The 20,984-nt window shown below is 41.1% G+C and overlaps 1 protein-coding gene across 1 annotated transcript in view; it reads left to right on the forward strand.

Moving 5' to 3' along the window:
• Positions 1-20,984, forward strand: part of LOC139719043 (brefeldin A-inhibited guanine nucleotide-exchange protein 3-like) — a 70,311-nt gene that overhangs the window by 28,954 nt on the left and 20,373 nt on the right. Inside the window, exons 8-15 of the mRNA XM_071630487.1 lie at positions 9,764-9,848; positions 10,438-10,557; positions 11,125-11,479; positions 12,402-12,514; positions 12,722-12,900; positions 13,451-14,181; positions 15,562-15,709; positions 19,141-19,313. Coding sequence (XP_071486588.1) covers positions 9,764-9,848; positions 10,438-10,557; positions 11,125-11,479; positions 12,402-12,514; positions 12,722-12,900; positions 13,451-14,181; positions 15,562-15,709; positions 19,141-19,313 — 1,904 coding nt within the window. The remainder of the gene's footprint in view (positions 1-9,763; positions 9,849-10,437; positions 10,558-11,124; positions 11,480-12,401; positions 12,515-12,721; positions 12,901-13,450; positions 14,182-15,561; positions 15,710-19,140; positions 19,314-20,984) is intronic.

Below are 20,984 nucleotides of genomic sequence, written 5' to 3' on the forward strand. Positions count from 1 at the left end.
CGTGCGGGGTTTTTTACTGTTCTGAATTTTGTTCTACATTTGTTAACATAATGGATGCAATTTCCTCGGTTTTGGAAAACTTTCTATACTTGAATTGGCACTATCACTTCTAAATTGTGATGACATCTAAGAACGGAGTCGTCGATATTGATTGTCTGGTTGATAGCCAGCGAGCTAGCAAGGCTATGCTAGCGCAGCGCAGCGACAGCCGGCCGGCGGCTAGCGCTGGCTGGGGAGCGAGCTAGCGAGCGCATAGCAGGCGCTGCACTATTGTCATTGGCTAAGCCTTTAGACAAAAGAATATTTAATGAATTGTATCGGATTTAATACTGCCAATAATACAGATTACAACTGTGGTACGCTTGGATATTCATTATTTTCGGCAAACTCGTGAAATAGGCCCCACCACTGCGTGTCTGTACTAATACTACGGCGACTCGCCTGTTTAAATACTCGTGAATTCAGCCCCATCGTGTGGCGTTCATCGGTAGGTAAGCACGGCGGTGGGGCTGCCTTCCATAGTCAATACTCGTGAATGCGGCAAAAATGACTTCCTAATATGTCCCTCAACTAATTTTACGGCCAATTTAACCATAAATACAACCCTACCTAACCCTAAACCCTAGGACCTACCCTTGCTTAACACACGGGTACGGTGCCCGCGCACTGCGGTGGGGCCTATTTCACGATAGCCCCACCACCACTGCATGTCTGTACTAATACTACGGCGACTCGCCTGCTTTATAGGCCTAAACCTACTCGTGAATTCAGCCCCACTGTGGCGTTCATCGGTAGATAAGCATGGCGGTGGGGCTTCCTTCCACAGTATGATTTGTAGCATAAAACAAAAACTACTCGACCAAAATTGACGATCATTCTTGGTATCGTTTTTCTTAGAAAATGGCGCATCTAAATTACTGATAACAAATATTGCAGAAACTGACCATGGGAAACTGGTTAGGCCTTTTTTTTTTTTTTTTGAGCCACGACCCACCCTGTATGAACATATCTTTCTAGAGTGTAACCTCTGTACTTCTCGTATTCCAAACAGGCTTTTGCTAAACAATCAGATTACAGGTGCGGTGTGGCTAGCTGGGGCAAAATTAGCCCATAAAAGCTTTATACGCGTGTCTTCAAAGGGACTCATCGAAAAGAGTCCATATCACGGAATGAAAACCATTCAAATTGATATACAGAGAGAAATAACACTTAACAAAGCATAAGAAGAGAAGATGATGGAATCATAAAAAGGGAAAATGATGATTGACAGAGGATAAAAGGGGAGGAAAGATGGAAGATGAGATGAAATAAAACAATACTGTACATAACATAAGGGGAGGAACAGTGGGAAAATATGACAAGATAATATAAAACATAATGAGACAGAATGACATATCATAGGGAAAAGGATAAAGATTAACAAGGTATAGCTCAAGGTGTATAACTCCGTGCAGACATTGCCTTACCCCGAAGATATGAAAAGAAAAATGAACTCTTGTCAGTAAGATAGAAAATTGGTGTGTTTATCTGTTTTTTTGAACAATTCCACTAAATGGTACCATTGATGACTATTTTGTAAAAAAAAAAAAACAACTTCAGTCTCCAAATTGCTTCATCGAACTGAAATCAGAATCAACCTAAGATGAGATAGGAATGGACAAAGAAAATGATGGATAAGCTAAGATAGGCAGCAAGGAAAGAAAAAGAAAGAGCTACATCCACACAGATTGGAAGCTCATCGCCCGAAAATAAAAACCAGGAACAGCTTTTCATTTACTATGATTTTTTTTACACTGTAAATGTTAAAATTCTTGTTAACTATCAAATAATAACAAAGAATCAAGTCAATGCTATTAAATTTCAGTATTAAGAAAAATTGAAGTTGCAACAAACGGAGACGCTATAAGGAGTACAAACACACAACTTAGGAAAGCAGAATGGTGAAAGTAAAAGAAACACACGCACACACAAAAAAGTTAAGACTGATGTCAGAAAATACAGATTACGAATAAGTATAGGCCAACACGTACTGTAGGAATCGCCTCTTGTAAACAAAGCTTTCAGAAGCAATGTCTATAATGAATATTAGCCCCTCCGTCCACTTTGAATCATGATTTTTAGGTCAGCCTGAGGGTAAAAACATTAAATGTATCTCCAGAACAGTTATTAGTCATTCGTGAATTCCAATACGAATTGGATCTTGGACATGACACATCTTTGCTGCATTGTTTAAACAATTGGGATCCCCATTTTATATGCTAATGCCTTCATAATATTTGTGAATTCAGCACTCATTTTGTACCCTAGTAGTGTACAATTTGCACCATTCTCATAGTTCCAATTTATTCTCCTGTTAGTTACCCAAACCATTATTTTTTGAAATATTTAACTCATTTTTCACCAAAAGCATATTGCCCAAACAATGTTTTGATACAAGGCATACCGTATGTTTATTGTAGGCCGATAATGGATATGGATGCTGTTTTCAATTTGTCTCCTTGAAGACACCATACAGTATTCTGGGACTACTAATTTCGCCATAGCAAGCCGCACTGCACCCAATGCCTATTCAGTGAAAGCACACTGACATATGCATAAATGCAAAAGAGTATCCTGATATATTTGGAATAGAGTAACATCACAAGTGGGTTTAACCAGGTTTAAAAGGGGCCAATTACTGGGAATTAAAGTTATATTTGTGACAGGACAATAGCAAAACCATGTTTATCTCTATGTAAAATATCAAAATCAAAATTGCCTTTATCTTCACAGTTATCCTTAAATTGGGTATGATTATGTAGTTCTGTCAAATATCCATGAACACAGGCCATCTCCAAAAACAAGCCCACAAAAAATAAACATGTTTCAGTTGTGTTTAATGATGTGAATAAATTTCCATGATCGCCATGATCACCAAAACAAGCAAACACATGAACTAACAAATACTAAACAAACCTGTTTCAATTAACTGAAATGCATACTTACAGGGGATGGCTACTCTTACCAAACTGATCAGTGGGAATCAGTGGGAATGCTGAGGGGTGATTGTTGCAATCCTTGATCATCCCCCAGCATTCCCACTGATTCCCACTGAACATTTACTAGCCATCCCCTTTAATGTTCAAGTGTATGATACAGAACTGTATATCCACGAGCAGGGATGAGGTGGGATTGTTAGTTTAATATATTTCATACAAGTGGCTTTGTCCCACCAAAACATTGTCTATGGCCTTGGTTTGCAGACACACTGCAATGAGAACTGTACAGCTACAATGTAGTGCAGGCACTGTGCTAGTGTGTCTGAATTATCACATTCCACTCACTGAACCCTCTGTGGATTTGGCAGTTGGCTAGGTCTTGACCTTTTCTGACCCCTGCACTGATGGACATAGGCCAGACATCATTCCACACTTTCTATCCCCACAATATAAATCCTCTGAAACCAGCATGTATATGTTGATCATCGTGAACATGGCCATTTGAAGAAGAGCACTCGCCATAAGATGACGACTGTGATAAGAGAGCGGTGTCCTGACTCACAAATATTGTTAAACGGATTTCATAGTAGTTTGTACAACTGTAAGTCTATCCAATATTCTCTTGTAAACTGTTCACTTCACAGGATGAGGCCAGTAGTGCACTGGATGGTGATCATGCAATGATTAGGAGCTGTGCATAAACATTTCGATTGAGTGTCCAGAACTATACCCTTTTTTGAGTTGTGAGCATTTGACTTACTTGTGTTTGTCAATGACGTTATTTGGACTGTACGTATTAAATGTTTGTGCGATACCTGCGATACCTGGTACTGGCCCTATAACTTTATATAGCTTTCTTCTGATCAATATGCATGCGGGAATGTTGTTGCAAAATATTGCATTGATTGTGTACCGGTATAAAATAGTTACAGTTCTTGCTTTACCATTACACGTAAATTGCATTAAATGATAATATTCCACTTCATGTGCATGCTGTGTAGTGTGCAAAATATTCAAACTTGTTACGCATAATGCAAAGCCTAGCACATACAAACTTTGCATATGCAAGGCCATGTATGGATAATTACATGTATGTATGTTCACACACTCACCCACACACCACAAGCAGGGCTATCTATCAATAGCCGAATACAATCCAGTTCTCAGGTGTGATATAGAAAATATAGGAGAAGCATAGGCCTAAAGGCTGCGATTATCATCTTTCCGCGAATTACAAAAAGGCTTTCCATGAATACCCGCTATCAAAAGTCGTTTCCAAAGCCCTGTGATAAACGTCTTCCAGAAAAGTTGCGTTTATTAACTCATAGCAAATAGTATACATAGCTAGGCTAAGAGGGTGTATACTCTCGCGATTTCGCACAAAAATGGATGTAGTACGCCATGGGGCCTCACATGGAGCCCAACAGCGGTCATTTTAGTAATGAAACCGCAAGCTTCATAACACGTGAGCCTATGGAGGGAATCCTACCTTCCTTTCATTTTCTTCATTTTAAGGAGAAACATCACAGCGGTAAAATTGCGTATCAGGCTTCAAAAGATCAGCAGAAGTATATTTTCTGTTGATACATTAAAAAAAATTTGAAGTAATGTCACTACTTTTCAATCTGTAGTGCATCAAAGTTTGTGTTTGAGCTGAGAAACGCCATCTATCTCTTTCTCTCTTGTTTTCATTGTCTTTTACGGGCAATTCCATAATTACAAACGTACATTTCATACACTTTAAAAAGCTCTAACAACTAGACTTGATTTCATTCACAAGATTTGATACTTTTAATTTCTAACATCCATCTCGAAGGTAAAGTGATCACAAAATTATATTCAATATGATCAATACTTTGACCTTGATATGATGAAAATAGGGCCGTTACAGACGTACTCGCATGAGTTGAAATTTCTGACATTGGAATGTAAAGTGGAAAACTCTGTGAATTGTGGGGTACTTTCCAGCAAATTCATTCTTTTCATTTCAATTAGATGTTAAACAACCCAAAAGTGCAGAAATGAAGAATTATTTTTTTTTTTTTTAAATTAGCAATTAATTGCACCCTTTTTGTGTTACGGACGTACAGTATTTTACGGATGTACAAAATTTCCGTTACAGACGTACGTTTTGAAATCGTTATTAATTTTATTATTTTGATGGATTTATTTTAAGATCCCTTTACCAGAATTCAGTGACTTCTCATGCTGTACGGTCTTAATCTTAATAATTTGAGATGACAATCACATTTTTTTACTGAAATCTGCAAAAACCTTCCCCAAATCATCACCTTGTATACAGTTCATGCTTCACTGAGCAACAGGATGATTACATTATCCAAAGAAATATCCTTTCATGGTAAATTAGCTTGTCAGTTGGTCATGTTGTAGCTTATTTCATTTTGACAAACACATTATTGTCTAGAATATTAATTTGTAGAAAAGAAATTAATTTAATATTGGAATCAGATTTAATTAATGCCACCATAAAACTATCTAGGGATCCATTGCTCATGTATGCAGTACACACAAAGCAGTGCAGAAATGGTTTGCGCCACACATGAAAATTGATGGTGTAGGCCTACTATATTTTGCAGGCAATTCAAACCAAATCCTTTCAAACATATCTGAATTGTAGACTCTATACCTGATCAAAGTTTTGAAATTAAAAAAAATAGATACATTTGTACATAAAAACAAATTGACAGTAAACTATCATGATCACCAGAATAATAATCTTAATGTGGATTTTGAAAATGTGGATTTTGAAAACACATCATGGTGTCCCTTGCTCTATGAGTTGTGAGTATTCCAAAAATCTTTTATTTCTCAGCATGTTAAAAACAAAATTATACTGGTTTGTATGGTTAAAATTGAAGTAATAATTTCACTTTTTGGGGGGGTATTAAAAATAGTGTAACATGGAATGATTGAGACTTTAATGGATGAAGGACATAATTTACAGAGCAAAGAGTTTGAATGCGAGTCCCAGACTCCAGCTACGTGTAAACTGACCACGATTGCCATCAACTGTTTGTAGTGTGATTTTTCTGGCAGTGTTTTTTGTTTTTTTGTTTTTTTTTTTGTTTTTGTTTTTAAAGGAAAATATTTGATCTGGTGATTTGGTGACCACTTGCAGGATGCTTGACATTGATCCTGAGATTCCTGCCCTTAGTGCCCCTATTTAAAGAACCTCACCAGGAAATGTTTCCATGTGATATTCATCTAAAACACTAAATCCCCAACATTTACATCAAGTTTATCATTCACTGACGTGTCATCTTCAGGTTTCTCATCTAGACTGACAATGGAATCATAGATCTTAAACCTGTCTAATTGGACTTTCCTGTATTCTAAAGCATTCAATGGTACTTTTGATACTCACATTATGCTCCTTATATACTAGTAGGCCTAATGACTGTGTGAGCATTTGGTACAGGTACAGCTATTTGCAAATAGGGGTGCCTTTGAATCCAACTTCTCTGTCAGTTGATATCATTTCCTTTAGTAATCACATCTTTTGTGGGATTCTTAGTATTTCTACCTCATACAGTAGGTTGTTTGTGGGGTTGATGTAGCTGCCCGCCCATTTTACACATGAATGTCATGTATCTCCAAACTGCTCTTTTTTTTTCTTTTTTCTTTTTTTTTTTTTACAGTACTCACTATCTTGTCCATCCACTGAGAACACACTTTCGTTGTACACCCTTACCATGACAAAAAGCCACTTTATCATTATCTGCATTGATAGTTTCCTGCTACTTTTGTATCAAGGAAGACTTGGCTTGAACTGGGTATGTGTACATCTGAAACCACATGGATTGTGGGTAGTTAAAGGTATTTTTTGTTTAATCTTAATCAAGATATGCTCCATAATTATATAGATCTACATGTATAGATGTTTTGCTTGTGTTGTATGCTCATCTGAGACAGTAACAATGCTCTTTGTTTTACTCTCTGTCTCCTGAAACACCGTGGCCAAAAGATGAGAGATCTATACAATTTAGCATTTCCATATACTTTGGGTCTTTCTCAGAAATTTTGAATATGTGTGCAATGCAATTTACAAAACAACAACAAACAAACAAACAAAACAAACGAACAAACACTGCTAATTAGTTTGATTAACAAGTATTCCAACTTAATCGTAGTTATCAAGGTGTTCCATGCTACCTTTCAATTAAATCACAAATAAACATCAGAAAATAAAATCAACAAATCAATCCTCATGAAATTGTAAAGCTCACATACAGTCACACTATATGTGTCTGTTACAGATGTACACTTTTAAACAATAATTGACTACTTAATTATTACAGAGCAGAAGTTTCTTTATGAGTGTTTCGGAAGAAAAAAAAAACATGTTTTTTTTTTTTGTTACGGACATACATGGCCCACTGGGCTGAAATTAACGATTAGTACAGAGTAATTACACAGGTAAAATTGATTGTCACTGACAAATGTTTGTTCACTTATCTAAACTCTTCATACACAAAACCAAGAGTGATAATTTCACATTTACTGAAGGAAAATCTGATGAAAACAATTAGAATAGCCTTTTGGAGATCTAAATGCACCGAACATTTTCTCTTGTTTGAAAAGGATTTTGTGATGTATGCCAGGTTCGCTTTTTGGCGAACCTGGCTGCCAGGTTCGCTTTTTGGCGAACCTGGCGGCAAGGTTCGCTTTTTGGCGAACCTGGCTGCCAGGTTCGCTTTTTGGCGAACCTGGTTCGCCAAAGCCAACTTTTGTGATGTGCACAAGCCAGGTTCGCTTTTTGGCGAACCTGGCTGCCAGGTTCGTTTTTTGGCGAACCCGATTGCCAGGTTCGCTTTTTGGCAAACCTGGCGGCCAGGTTCGCTTTTTGGCGAACCTGGCGGCAAGGTTCGCTTTTTGGCGAACCTGGCTGCCAGGTTCGCTTTTTGGCGAACCTGGCTGCCAGGTTCGCTTTTTGGCGAACCTGGCTGGCGAACCTGGCTGCCAGGTTCGCTTTTTGGCGAACCTGGCGGCAAGGTTCGCTTTTTGGCGAACCTGGCTGCCAGGTTCGCTTTTTGGCGAACCTGGCGGCAAGGTTCGCTTTTTGGCGAACCTGGCTGCCAGGTTCGCTTTTTGGCGAACCTGGTGGCAAGGTTCGCTTTTTGGCGAACCTGGCTGCCAGGTTCGCTTTTTGGCGAACCTGGTTCGCCAAAGCCAACTTTTGTGATGTGCACAAGCCAGGTTCGCTTTTTGGCGAACCTGGCTGCCAGGTTCGTTTTTTGGCGAACCCGATTGCCAGGTTCGCTTTTTGGCAAACCTGGCGGCCAGGTTCGCTTTTTGGCGAACCTGGCTGCCAGGTTCGCTTTTTGGCGAACCTGGCGGCAAGGTTCGCTTTTTGGCGAACCTGGCTGCCAGGTTCGCTTTTTGGCGAACCTGGCTGCCAGGTTCGCTTTTTGGCGAACCTGGCTGGCGAACCTGGCTGCCAGCTTTGCTTTTTGGCGAACCTGGCGGCAAGGTTCGCTTTTTGGCGAACCTGGCTGCCAGGTTCGCTTTTTGGCGAACCTGGCGGCAAGGTTCGCTTTTTGGCGAACCTGGCTGCCAGGTTCGCTTTTTGGCGAACCTGGTTCGCCAAAGCCAACTTTTGTGATGTGCACAAGCCAGGTTCGCCTAAGGCGAACCTGATTGCCAGGTTCGCTTTTTGGCAAAACCTGGCGGCCAGGTTCGCTTTTTGGCGAACCTGGCTGCCAGGTTCGCTTTTTGGCGAACCTGGCGGCCAGGTTCGCTTTTTGGCGAACCTGGCTGCCAGGTTCGCTTTTTGGCGAACCTGGCGGCAAGGTTCGCTTTTTGGCGAACCTGGCTGCCAGGTTCGCTTTTTGGCGAACCTGGCAGCCAGGTTCGCTTTTTGGCGAACCTGATTGCCAGGTTCGCTTTTTGGCAAACCTGGCGGCCAGGTTCGCTTTTTGGCGAACCTGGCTGCCAGGTTCGCTTTTTGGCGAACCCGGCTGCCAGGTTCGCTTTTTGGCGAACCCGGCGGCCAGGTTCGCTTTTTGGCAAACCCGGCAGTCAGGTTCGCTTTTTGGCGAACCCGGCGGCAAGGTTCGCTTTTTGGCGAACCTGGCGGCCAGGTTCGCTTTTTGGCGAACCTGGTTGCCAAGTTCGCTTTTTGACGAACCTGGCGGCCAGGTTTGCTTTGTGGCGAACTTGGCAGCCAGGTTCGCTTTTTGGCGAACCTGGCGGCCAGGTTCGCTTTTTGGCAAACCTGGCAGCCAGGTTCGCTTTTTGGCGAACCTGGCAGGGCAGGCAAGGTGCGCTTTTTGGCGAACCTGGGAGCAGCATTTTCAGTAGAAAATGCCATTTTTTGCACATTGATGGATCAATTTTTAACAAATTTTTCCCAAAATCGAGTGCTTTTTTGTAGACTGTTTCGGAAAGTCTCTTTTTATTTTGGACTGGGTTGCTGATAGTTAGTGTAGATATTGACAGCCATATGTTAAGTTACTGCTTGAGTGGTACAAATTTGTTCGTCAAAAAGTGAATGTGCATAATTCTTTAATCAGTTTGATGTTTGTCTTTACAGGACATTCTAATTTGCCATTTGTGTTAGCTGTCAAGTTTAATCTCTGTGGAAACAATATGTGCATCAGATTTGAATTAGATTGGCCAAATAACCTAAACAGTATACCAATTCGATGTATATGGATTGTACTGTGTGTGTGTGTGTGTGTGTGTGTGTGTGTGTGTGCACGCGCAATATTTTAGGTACCTGGCAAGATCTTAATGTGAAAATGTTCCCACTTCTCTGTGTGTAGGCAACACCCTTTCCATAGACCGCATGTGTGGAGACATGGTGGCAGTCTTGGGATTCCTCTGTAACAAGGTGTCTGAAACACACAGGTGAGTATTGGGTGCATCAGATGTTTTTTGAAGCATACGGGCTGACGTGATTTACAGCAACGCTTCTCAACCTTTTTTATCCAAGGCCCACTTTGGCTCCTAAAGGTTCTTCAGGATGAGGCTAGACAGAATACAAATGTTAGTTTAATACATGTATTTATTTTTTTGGCTGAAATCGTGGCTTACCCGAGAGAATTAAGCGGCCTATCGGTTGAGGAGCGGGCATATGCCACACATACAGCTCTAAAGCCTCGTTCTGTCTTTAGCTGTATCTGTTGGAGTCTAATTTCTACAGGCAGCTCCTGTAACCCCTTTCCCTACACCTCTGACCTGTGTCTGAATGCTCTGTTGCACTGTGTTGTGCCTTTCTTGAATGATCTAGGGTTTGCTTAACAAGAGACACAATGACAGAGAAGAGAGGGTCTCCTCTGTCTGTGAATACCTGTTGACTATGAAGTGTGCAATTGTGACAAACCATAGTATAGTATTCTGTAACTTTGTCTCGTAGGTTGTCGTTTTAACCGTTGTCTCTCTTAAGTGATTTTGGTAAAAGTGTTTTTCTATTTGTATTGTGATATTTTGTGTGCAGAGCTGGAGCCAGTTCACAGAACCAGTCCCTGTTGACCTTTGAACTGGATGCCATCCTTGCCATGCTTGCCAACATGGAGCCGACGCTGCGGGGCAGCTCAGCGTTCCAGAAGGTTCTATGGTAAGAACGCCCTACTGCCCCCTTGCAAGTCTACATGTAGGTTCTGGACATTTTTTTTTTTTGTTTTTGTTTGATTATTTTGTATTTTGTATTTTGTAGCGATCCCCAACAGGGTGATGATAAGGCCACACTGGTAGACGGCATTATGTTTTGACTAGGAAATGTGGTCATGCGTTTCTTTGTTGTAATACCCTCACCAGAGTGGCCGTATCATTTCATCATGCCGCCTTGCAGACTCTTCTCTTTTTTGCGTTTTTCCTACACTAATATGTGTGAAAAAGTCTCCTTTAACCATGCACCCACCTTGCTACATGTACTTGTGATGGAGTATAAGTATAGTTTTTAGTGAAGGGGGATGAGGTCTCATTACATTATAACAAAGCTCTGTTGCCTCTTTGTTTGTTTTGATATTTGATTTGATGTAAGAGGAGATGTTGCAGGCATTTCCACCTATTTATTCCTTACAAGGTTGTCAGGGTAGCCTCTAATTGGAAGCAAAAAGATGATGAATGTGATTGTGTGCACCATAACCATCCTTTCATTTTTATGTTTTATGTTTTACTTCAGGAAAGAGCTGTGTCCTACCTTAATTGCCATCCTTGGCATACCAAAGGACCAGAAGACCATCATTTCCTCCTCAACATCCTCCTCCTCCTCCTCGGTCAATCAACATCTGGATGCACACCATCACCCGGGCAACAATCACCTTGGCCAGGAGCACGGGCGGGGCTCCGGCAGTGCGGTGTCTGTCCCCACCTCTTTCCGGTCGGCACGTCAAGTGATCTACCACATAGCGCAGGAGCTGGTGAGGCTGGTAGGATGCGTGGCATCCATGAGGCCCGTCATCGGATCACTCCTCCACCGGATGCTGCTGTTTCCACCGCCCTCCCAGCGCAACGAGGCCCTCAAAGTTGTGAAAGATGTGAGTCAAAGTTATGATCCCTCTTGTTTATGTAACAAGTGTTTTAGAGTATTGCAGGAAAGCTCTCCCACTACATCACAGTCAGTCTGTCTGCAGAGCTGAGAGATCCCTGTGTAATCAGGGCACCGTTCCCGCTCTATCAAAAGATACAATCAATTATAAATTTCCTTACCACACAGGCTGCCATGGACCTATAATAGAAATCAACTATATAATTATAACTCTTTACAAAACAGGGCCCTGGTGTTATTTTGTGAACCTTCACTTATGGTACATAATCTATATACATGTAGGAGCTCTTTTGATAGTCATCAGACATATACAACTGTAGAAGTGCACAATGAGAGATTGCAAGGACTTACATGTACAAAAAGCAGAGCATTGAGGCTATGTTTGATACTTCAGTATTAAGTCTGTGTTTAGTTATGCAAATACACTGTATGTACAAATGTACTTATTTATCAAATATCTCCTTCATAATGTTTTAGAATTTATTCTTTCTCTGCTCATTGATGTACCAAAATACGATGAAGAACCTCCCACCTAAACTCTACTTTTCAGAAGTGAGAGAGAGCTTCATGTAGTGTATCTGTTATCTGCTATCTACTCCTTGACAATTGACAGTTCTCTTTAAATGTGCACAGTGAAATAGAGACAAACTATTTTTATTTTCCTCTTCTGCAAAGTTACATCAGTAATAATTCCACAAAAGACACACACAGTAGAACATTAAAATTTGTGAGAGGAAAACAGTACAGTTATAGTGAATTTTATGTGAGATAGGGGTAGTGAAATTTCCAATACACATTTGGCATTTCTTGACTTGATATCGTATTGCATGTAATGTGTATTATATTGGATATTCACAATAGTTATAAGACTGGTGCCCATTTTATACCCCTTGGATTATGCCTCCTTGTAGATGCTGTCTACCCCTGCTCACATACTGGACCTGGCAGGACCAGCCATTGAAGGAGAAGAGATCACCAGTCTCTCTGGCAAGAACTACAAGGCAGACCTGGATCTCATCAAATTGTAAGTGGAAGGGGAAGTCATGACATTTGTCTATAGGGAGGCCAGGCCTGAATGAATGATGTAAAACCAGAGATCTTTGCATGCATTGTAATTGTGCAATTGTATGCACATAGTTAATAGATTAGTTACTTGTACACTGGTTATTTGGTTAAATATTCGAGTACGGCTGAATTTTCAATGTCCATGCTTTCCGAAATATTTTGCCAGACTTGTGGATGGTATCTCAGAGGCTGCTCGTTGCCCAGATGTCTGCCTGTCCAGTGTCGGCTGTGTGGGGGCGCTGCTGGCATCCCTGGAGCAGATCAGCCATGGGAAGGGCGTGGCACAGTGGCAGGCGGAGGAGATTCTCAGGAGGGCCAAGGAGGAAAAGGAGGACAATGACAAAGGTTTGGCTTTCTCTGCTTTTGTGCACTTAATCCATTAAATCTCGGGTGATTTTGCTGCAGAAATTGTATTTTTTTTTCTTCCTCAAATTAGCAAACCTGAACTTAAACAGCATGATACTTACTCAAGAGAGACTAATTGGAACAGGTTAAAGGGCAATTTCCCGAAATATACTTGTGGATTGTGTGAATGCAACAATATTTCAGTAGAACACAGCAGTGAAGTTTGAGGAAAAATGGACAATCAATTGAAAAGATAGTAATTTTTGAAGCCTTGGCATGCCATTTCTTGTTATTGTTTGAGTGTGTAAATGTTTGAATGTTGTCATTGTTCTTGCATCTACATTGTATTTTTATTGTATAACAGTCTTTTGCAAGTTTCCATGGATGATAAAATTGTTGGAGATGATATACATGTGTGTGTATGTATTTTGAATGACATGTATTTATCAAGTATGAATGATGCTTCTTAATGGATCGGTCAGTCATACTTTGGCTAAGTTTTATGACAAGTCTTTTAGACTGAAATTCCTGTTTTTATCACTTTTGCCAGACAATGACCATGAAACCCTACCTGGACCACCATGCCTCACTCCAGAGAGCATCCACTCCCAGTACATCCAAGAGACCAGTGAGACACTGGACAATCTGAGTCTAAACAAGCATCTCACAGAGAGTCCAGAGGACCGGGGTACAGTGGGGGATGTCACCAACGGTTGCCGTGGTGATGGTCTGACAAACGGGATGGAGGGAGACAGGGAGGAGGCAGAAGAGGAGGAGGTGAAGGAAGATGACCTTCATGAGGTGGATCCCATTACCCCTCAAGGGACCGGAAGAGAAGATTCAGGCAAGGTCGATGAACGTGATGAAGAAGAGGAGGAGGGAATTGGTGAAGATGCAGTCGTCGATGATGCGGACCCAGTTGCCATGGCAGCGGCTGCCTTCGCTGCTGATGACGACCACGATCTTGACCCCAAAGATGACGACGAAGAGGACAATAAGGAGGCTGCCCATCCTGAGCAGGGGCTCAAAGATGGGGCAAAGAATGCAAAAGCAGATGGGCGGGATGGAACGGAGGGCAGAGATGAGATGGTGGGCAATGCATCAGTCACCAGTGGGGAGGACACACAAGTGGCTCATGAGAAGGAGCAGACGGAAGACTCCCCACTGCTCCCTCAGGAGGACTCTGGCAGTAGACAGGAAGACAGTGTGACAGGCAAGGATGATGAGACAGCAGCAAAGATCTCATCACCGAAGGGAAGCCCCTCAGCCGCTGCTGAGAAGGTGAGCTTATCAAGCATCCTACACACTTTCATTTTCGGTATCGCCAATACATGTACCTAGTTCCCATGCACAGAGCAGTGTTTTAGATGCATTATGGGGATAGCTCAGGGGACAAACTTGCCGCGGTTTTGGCTGCATATTCATTCACTCAGATCACGTTCTGTCTTTAACCAGGGGTATTTTTTGTTGAAGATTTCTTCGCTTTCTATCATGTGACCAGCACATTGAAGCCTTGCAGTAGTGAACCATGACTCTAGTGACTGCAAGTCAGTAAGAATTAGAAACTTTCAACTCTTTTAAAGCTGAATTATATCCAAGAAAACAGGAGTAACAACAGGAAAAGCAGACAAATAACTCCATTGAATCGTATGGGAACTGCGATGTGCGCAAGACAGTGGCACCGAGGAATCCCACAGTGCATCTGCGCATTGGCGATACCGAGAATTCTTTTTACATCGAACATACATGTATCTCTCTCCCCTGTCCACCCACATAACATAGCTCTAACTCAATAGTTGCAGCCATACTGAAAGAGAGCTAAGAAATCAAGCATCTGTTGCTTTTGTTCTTTTCCCAGTCAATACATCTAATCTTTCCCACACAAATATCTCACTTAACAATTGTAGCCATGCTGAGCATATTAAGGCTGATGATTTAGTATTGTATATCTTCTGACTACTTACTAGTGTCTTGTGTTTTAGGGAAAGGTCTCTGTTCATCCACCTTTTTGCCTTATTGTTTTGTTTTTGTTGTTATTTTTCACCAAAAGCTCAAAAAGTATGCCCTAGATTTTTCATCAAATTTGATCAAAGAGTGAAGTGTGACAGAACAATTGTGTGACTATAGTTTGGGAGATGCATGCAGAGTCAAAGGTCATGGACAAGTGTCAAAGGTCAAAGAGTTTCTGACATGTGTGATACTTTTTGCATGGTGAAAATATAACAACATGTCTTTGATTAGTATCATTAATGGGCAAAATCTGGTTAGAGTCATGTCAATTGTCAGGATCATCCAGTGAAGTTCCACTCTGTGCATATATTTCTACTTTAATCTTTTTTATGGAAAAAGTGCCAAAACAATGTGCAGTGCAATGCTGCGTTCACAACATGAGGAGACATTTGGTTCACCTTCAGTCTGAGATGTAGCTTAACCCGTTCTATACTGAATTCTGAAATCCCCATAGACGTAAAACACAGGCCACCAGTTTCCTGTATGGGACAGGTTAAGATGCATTTAATTTTTATGTGGCAACATAAAATGGAAATGGAAAAAGAAAGAGCAGTGATCAAACACTACAAGTATGGTATGTGATGCCAGAGCGCCGAGTATCTGCTGTAGTCTTATCACATTTATTTGTGTGCTGAATTTTGATGCTGTTAGGATGCTAAATTGAAGGCCGAGCAGGAGCGGGAAGCAGCGCGTGACTTTGCCGATGCCCTCCTGGACGCGCTGCCCAGGTTTCTCGCGTTTGACGATGTGACGGACATGGACAAGGCAGTACAGCTGTTCGCTTCCAGATACGTCGAAGGTGGGTCGCCCCTTTCTCTCTGATATCACATAGAGTTAATGATTCCATTCAGACAGTAGTGTGCGGTTGTTGAAACAGTTTTGAAGATTCCATAGCTAAGGAAAAATGTAACCCCCCCCCCAACAAAATGAAAAGGAAAATATCTTGCAGGTGTACATGTATATGGTGTTATTATATGTTACTATTAAAGGTAGATGCACAGTGAGCTTACCCTTTGAAATGCTGTGTGGTGTTAGGTAGACTAAATCAGGCCTGTGGAATATGATGTCCAAATATTGTATTGTGTTCAGAATGCCCAGAGTACATTGTCCGAAGGCAAAAATTCATGTGATTTTTAGAGAGTTGTACGTTTTAGAGTTGTTACAATGCTACTTCCCACCCTTGCTAACCAAGTGTGGCCCTTAAAGTGTTTGCAATTATACAGCTTCTTCTGAAAAAGAAAAAGAAAAAAAGAGTTCTGTGCAAAGTCTGTGTTCAGAAAGTTTAGTGGTGGAAGTCACATTCCATCAACTTTTTCAAATCAGAATGAATATATTGACTTTCCTTTGATTTTGTAATGATACCCCACCCCTTGCTGTAAATGGTGTATATTGTATGATGTGTTGCTGGCTGTAGAAATCTGTGCACCTGCAAATGACTGCATCCAATCACACGCCATCCCTTGTTGTGGGTTACAGTTTGATGTGAAGCAATTTTGAGTACTCCCAACGAGTGTGCAAAACATCAAAATAGAGTCACCGATATATTTGTGCAGTATATCTGTGTTTGTAATCACCCACAGATATCCTGGTGCAGGGACTGTCCTGTGAGTAGATTGCACGGTTGTGCATGAAGACTTGTCCCAGTCAAAATTCAAATGATTTCTGACCCCCCTACAGAATGTTGTTGTTTTCTTCTTTTATTCATAGTCACACCATCACCAAGCACTGGCCCACCCCCTTTCTCCCCTCTTTATCCTCTTTTGTGTGAATTCCATGTGTTTCAGTCACTAAAAGTACAGCATACATTGTGCCAGTGGCATTTAGACAGCACCTCACTTTCTGGTGATTGAATACTGTATACACTATATAATCTCAGTGAGTCTAATTTTTGCAAATGAAGTTTTGCAAATTATTTGCAAAAAATGTTTTCATACAGTTGATACAAATATGAGTGAGCTGATGATGTCATCACCTCACACTTTCCGTTGATGGTTTACTAAAAAATGACGAAAATTAAATGTTTCTGGTATTACAGTGTGAAACTTATTATCATTCCCAGCTGAATACTCTCAGAATAACAATCAGTCAGATATATTAGGATTTTAGACTGGGGCATATTAATATGTTACAACAACAACAAAAAAGGAAAATTCAAGATTCCATGTACAAACTATTTGTCAAGTTGTGGGGGAATGACATCATCAACTCACTATTATATTTGCATATCTTTATTTATTCATGTTGGCTGTTCAAGAACTGTTTTATGAAAATTAGCAAAATTTCACAATTTTATGACGTCATTAATTTTTATCAAATTTTTATATTAAGTTTTCACTTTTGTACTTACAAGACTTTATTCTGTCTTTATCAGACTCACTATAAACAGGTCTGAAATCCCCCTTTATGGTCTTTTGTCTCATGATCTACATACTACCCTTTGTATTTACGAAGTATTCATCATTGATATGTGTGCATGGGATGAGCATGTTTACATTTTCCTGTGTAACATTGGATAAGACCAGGATATTCTGGGGGTGGTCGGGGTAAAACCTTTAATGCTTCAAACTTTACTTGCAATTAAAACACTTTCCACCCATCCTATTTCAAAAATACACTTCCTACTTTAGTCTAAAAAATTAAATTGATTTTGCTGAGAATTAGTGCTCAAAAAATGGGAAAATCAGTCTGCAAATGATTGAAATTTGACATCTTAATCTGAAATTGTGGTGTAGGGTTCGGCAAAAACAAAATGGAATCAAGAAATTTATCCTTCATTTCTTTCAAAATTGCATCGATCATAGCTGGATATGTGTATGTTGGTCTTTTACCAAACCTGCCGAGCTGCCCAGGTTTGGCTTTTGATGAACCTGCCTAGCTATTGCATCTTTCTGTTCACGATTTCTTTTGAACAGAGGACAGGATGCATAAACAATATAGACACTGAGTTCAATAATCATTTTGTTTATATGGGACCAGTGTAGACTTGACGATCAATCCCAGCAGGTGGTGCTAGTCCTATCCTGAATTCCTACAGTGCTTATGCATCATCTTTTCTCCTTATATTATTCAATGTGCATGTGGATACAAATACCATGGTACCCATCACCATAGCGATGGTGTGTATTATTTCTTCTCTAGAGATCCCCTTCTTGGTCAGCTTTTATATCGTCCCATTGTACAGCTGTTGCTCATATACAGATGTATGCAGCCAATTCTTTTCTCTGCTTGTGTTTATGATCCCAAGTATGGTTTTTGAAAATTATCACAGAAATTATTTCGACACTATGCTTTTTTTCTTTCATCCTGTTGACATTATGAGAGGAGAAACAAAATTGTTATGATAATGTTATGGTGTTTGGGCAAAAAAATTTTCTGATTGTAAAAATGTGCCGCCCAGAGTTTGGTAATCTTGTCAATACTGATATCTTATCTTTTATCACCTGAAAGCTGAAAGTACAGTGTTTACAACCTGTAAGTTGCAAACTGTGGGCTTGCAAATTTTGATTGACATTAGTTGTATGTATTTGGGAATTTTCATCAATTCTTCCGTGCAGTTATGATAATCATTAGATTGGAGATCAATGAGAGCTTTCATAGACATTAAATCAAATTGATTTCAAAGTCCACTGATGAGTTTCACTAATTTTCTGCAATTACTGAATTCACATACACCATATGTGGGATAAATTCCCCTTTCAGAAGAGTAAACAAGGCTTTAACACACCAATGTATATGTACATGTTGTTTATAGTATTATTCTCTTCATGTTAACTGATTCTCAGAAGGGTGGCCATCATGCAATTCCATACAGTAGGTGCTTTGAGGTATACTGCAATACAATGAGGAATCCTTGTGTTAACCTTTCTTCTCAGGTGATGACATGGGTAATCAAGATAGATATATATCAGGGCTTTACACTAACTTTTTCACTGGAAGCCCATTGGGGCTACTAAAATCTATAGATTTTAAAGTTTGGTGCCCCCCCCCCCCAAAAAAAAATGTAATGGCCCAAAATAAACAGAAACATAACCATCCATTCTAATCTTAGTTGTCCAATTGAGCCCCCAAAAGATAGCCTTTTTGGAAATTTGGTTGCCAACTTTGATTTTAAGTTGCCCCATGCCACTGGGCCACTGCTATATCGAGCCCTGTATATCTACATGATTGTTGTTTCATAATGCTTTGTGACAGCTTAATGATGCGTCTTCTGTATGAAAATGCTTTGTACAGGGTACACCATGCGAAGGTCTGTCCGTGACGGAGAGCCGTCAGGCAAGCTGAACCTGACGCCTGTCATCAATGCAGATGGTATCTACGTGGCGACCTACTCAAGCCTGCTGCTTAACCTCAAGCTGGTCCGTAGCAACCACTACGATGACCCCGGCGCTCTCCCCCTCACACAGGTGAGTTTGGGTTATCTGCCATTCTATTGATAGGATGAAGACATTGCTAAGGGCATGCTGCATATCAACAGGGTCAATGCTTTAATATATAGTCAAACCTGTCTATAGTGGACACCCAAACGAGACGAAGAAAAAGTGGCCATTGTGGACAGGTGGCCGCTCTAGACATGGTTGTTAACATGGCTTTTTTAGCTCACCTGAGCCAAAGGCTCAAGTGAGCTATTGCGATCGCCCTTCGTCCGGCGTCCGTCGTGCGTCATGCGTCGTCCGTCGTGCGTCGTGCGTAAACTTTTTACATTTTCATCTTCTTCTTGAAAACCCCAAGACCGATTTTCATCAAACTTGGCAGGTAGCATCCCTAGGGGGTTAGGAACTCAATTTGTTAAAATGGGCACCATGCCCCACCCAGGGGGCCCCCAGGGGGGCCCAAACCCCCAAAAATTAAGGAATCTGTAAAAATCTTCTTCTCTAGAACCAGAAGTGATAGAGCTAAGTTAATACTATGAGTTAGTACATTGATGACTGTAGTTTCAAGTTTGTTCATGGCAGAATCAGGGGTGCCCCCCTTGGGACCCAGGGGAGGGGGGTGGGGAAGGGTTCTAATGGGGCCTAAATTGTACATTTTCATCTTCTTCTTGAGAACCCCATGACCCATTTTCACCAAACTTGGCAGGTAGCATCCCTAGGGGGTTAGGAACTCAATTTAATAAAATGGGTACCATGCCCCACCCAGGGGGCCCTCAGGGGGCCCAAGCCCCCCAAAATTAAGGATTCTGCAAAAATCTTCTTCTCTAGAACCAGAAGTGATAGTGCTTAGTTAATACTATGAGTTAGTACATTGATGACTGTAGTTTCAAGTTTGTTCATGGCAGAATCAGGGGTGCCCCCCTTGGGACCCAGGGGAGGGGGTGAGGAGGGGTCCTAATGGGGCCTAAATTGTACATTTTTATCGTCTTCTTGAGAACCCCATGACCCATTTTCACCAAACTTGGCAGGTAGCATCCCTAGGGGGTTAGGATCTCAATTTGTTCAAATGGGCACCATGGCCCACCCAGGGGGCCCCCAGGGGTCCCAAACCCCCCAAATGAAGGAATCTTTATAAATCTTCTCTAGAATCAGAAGTTATAGAGCTGAGATAATACTATGAGTGAGTACATTAATGACTGTAGTTTCAAGTTTGTTCATAGGAGATCCAGGGGTGCCCCTCTTGGGTAGGGGGGGGGGGGGTGGTTGGAAGGGTCCAAATGGGGGCCTGAATTGTACATTTTCATCTTCTTCCTGAAAACCTCATGATGGATTTTTGTCAAACTTGGCAGGTAGCATCCCTAGGGGGTCAGGATCTCAATTTATCAAAATGGGCACCATGCCCCACCCAGAGGGCCCCCAGGGGGCCCCAACCCCCCCAAATTAAGGAATCTTTAAAAAAATTGGGCCTTTATTGTACATTTTCATCTTCTACTTGAGAATGCCTGGTCAAATTTTGGTAGAGCTGTGAATAATTTAGGTTAGTGACTGCGTGAAAGGTGAACTTGCGATACTCAGGTGAGCGCTAGACCCGCGGGTCTCTTGTTCTTGGGGGGAATTGTGTTTAGTGGTCGCATACAGCGGGTGGTTGCTATATAGATGATGGTCACTGTAGACAGGTTTGACTGTAGAAAACACTAGTACTTT

Source organism: Diadema antillarum, unplaced genomic scaffold (genome assembly GCF_040938485.1).
Source record: "Diadema antillarum isolate AM-2024a unplaced genomic scaffold, OU_Dant_1.0 scf00000103, whole genome shotgun sequence".
Taxonomy (NCBI): domain Eukaryota; kingdom Metazoa; phylum Echinodermata; class Echinoidea; order Diadematoida; family Diadematidae; genus Diadema; species Diadema antillarum.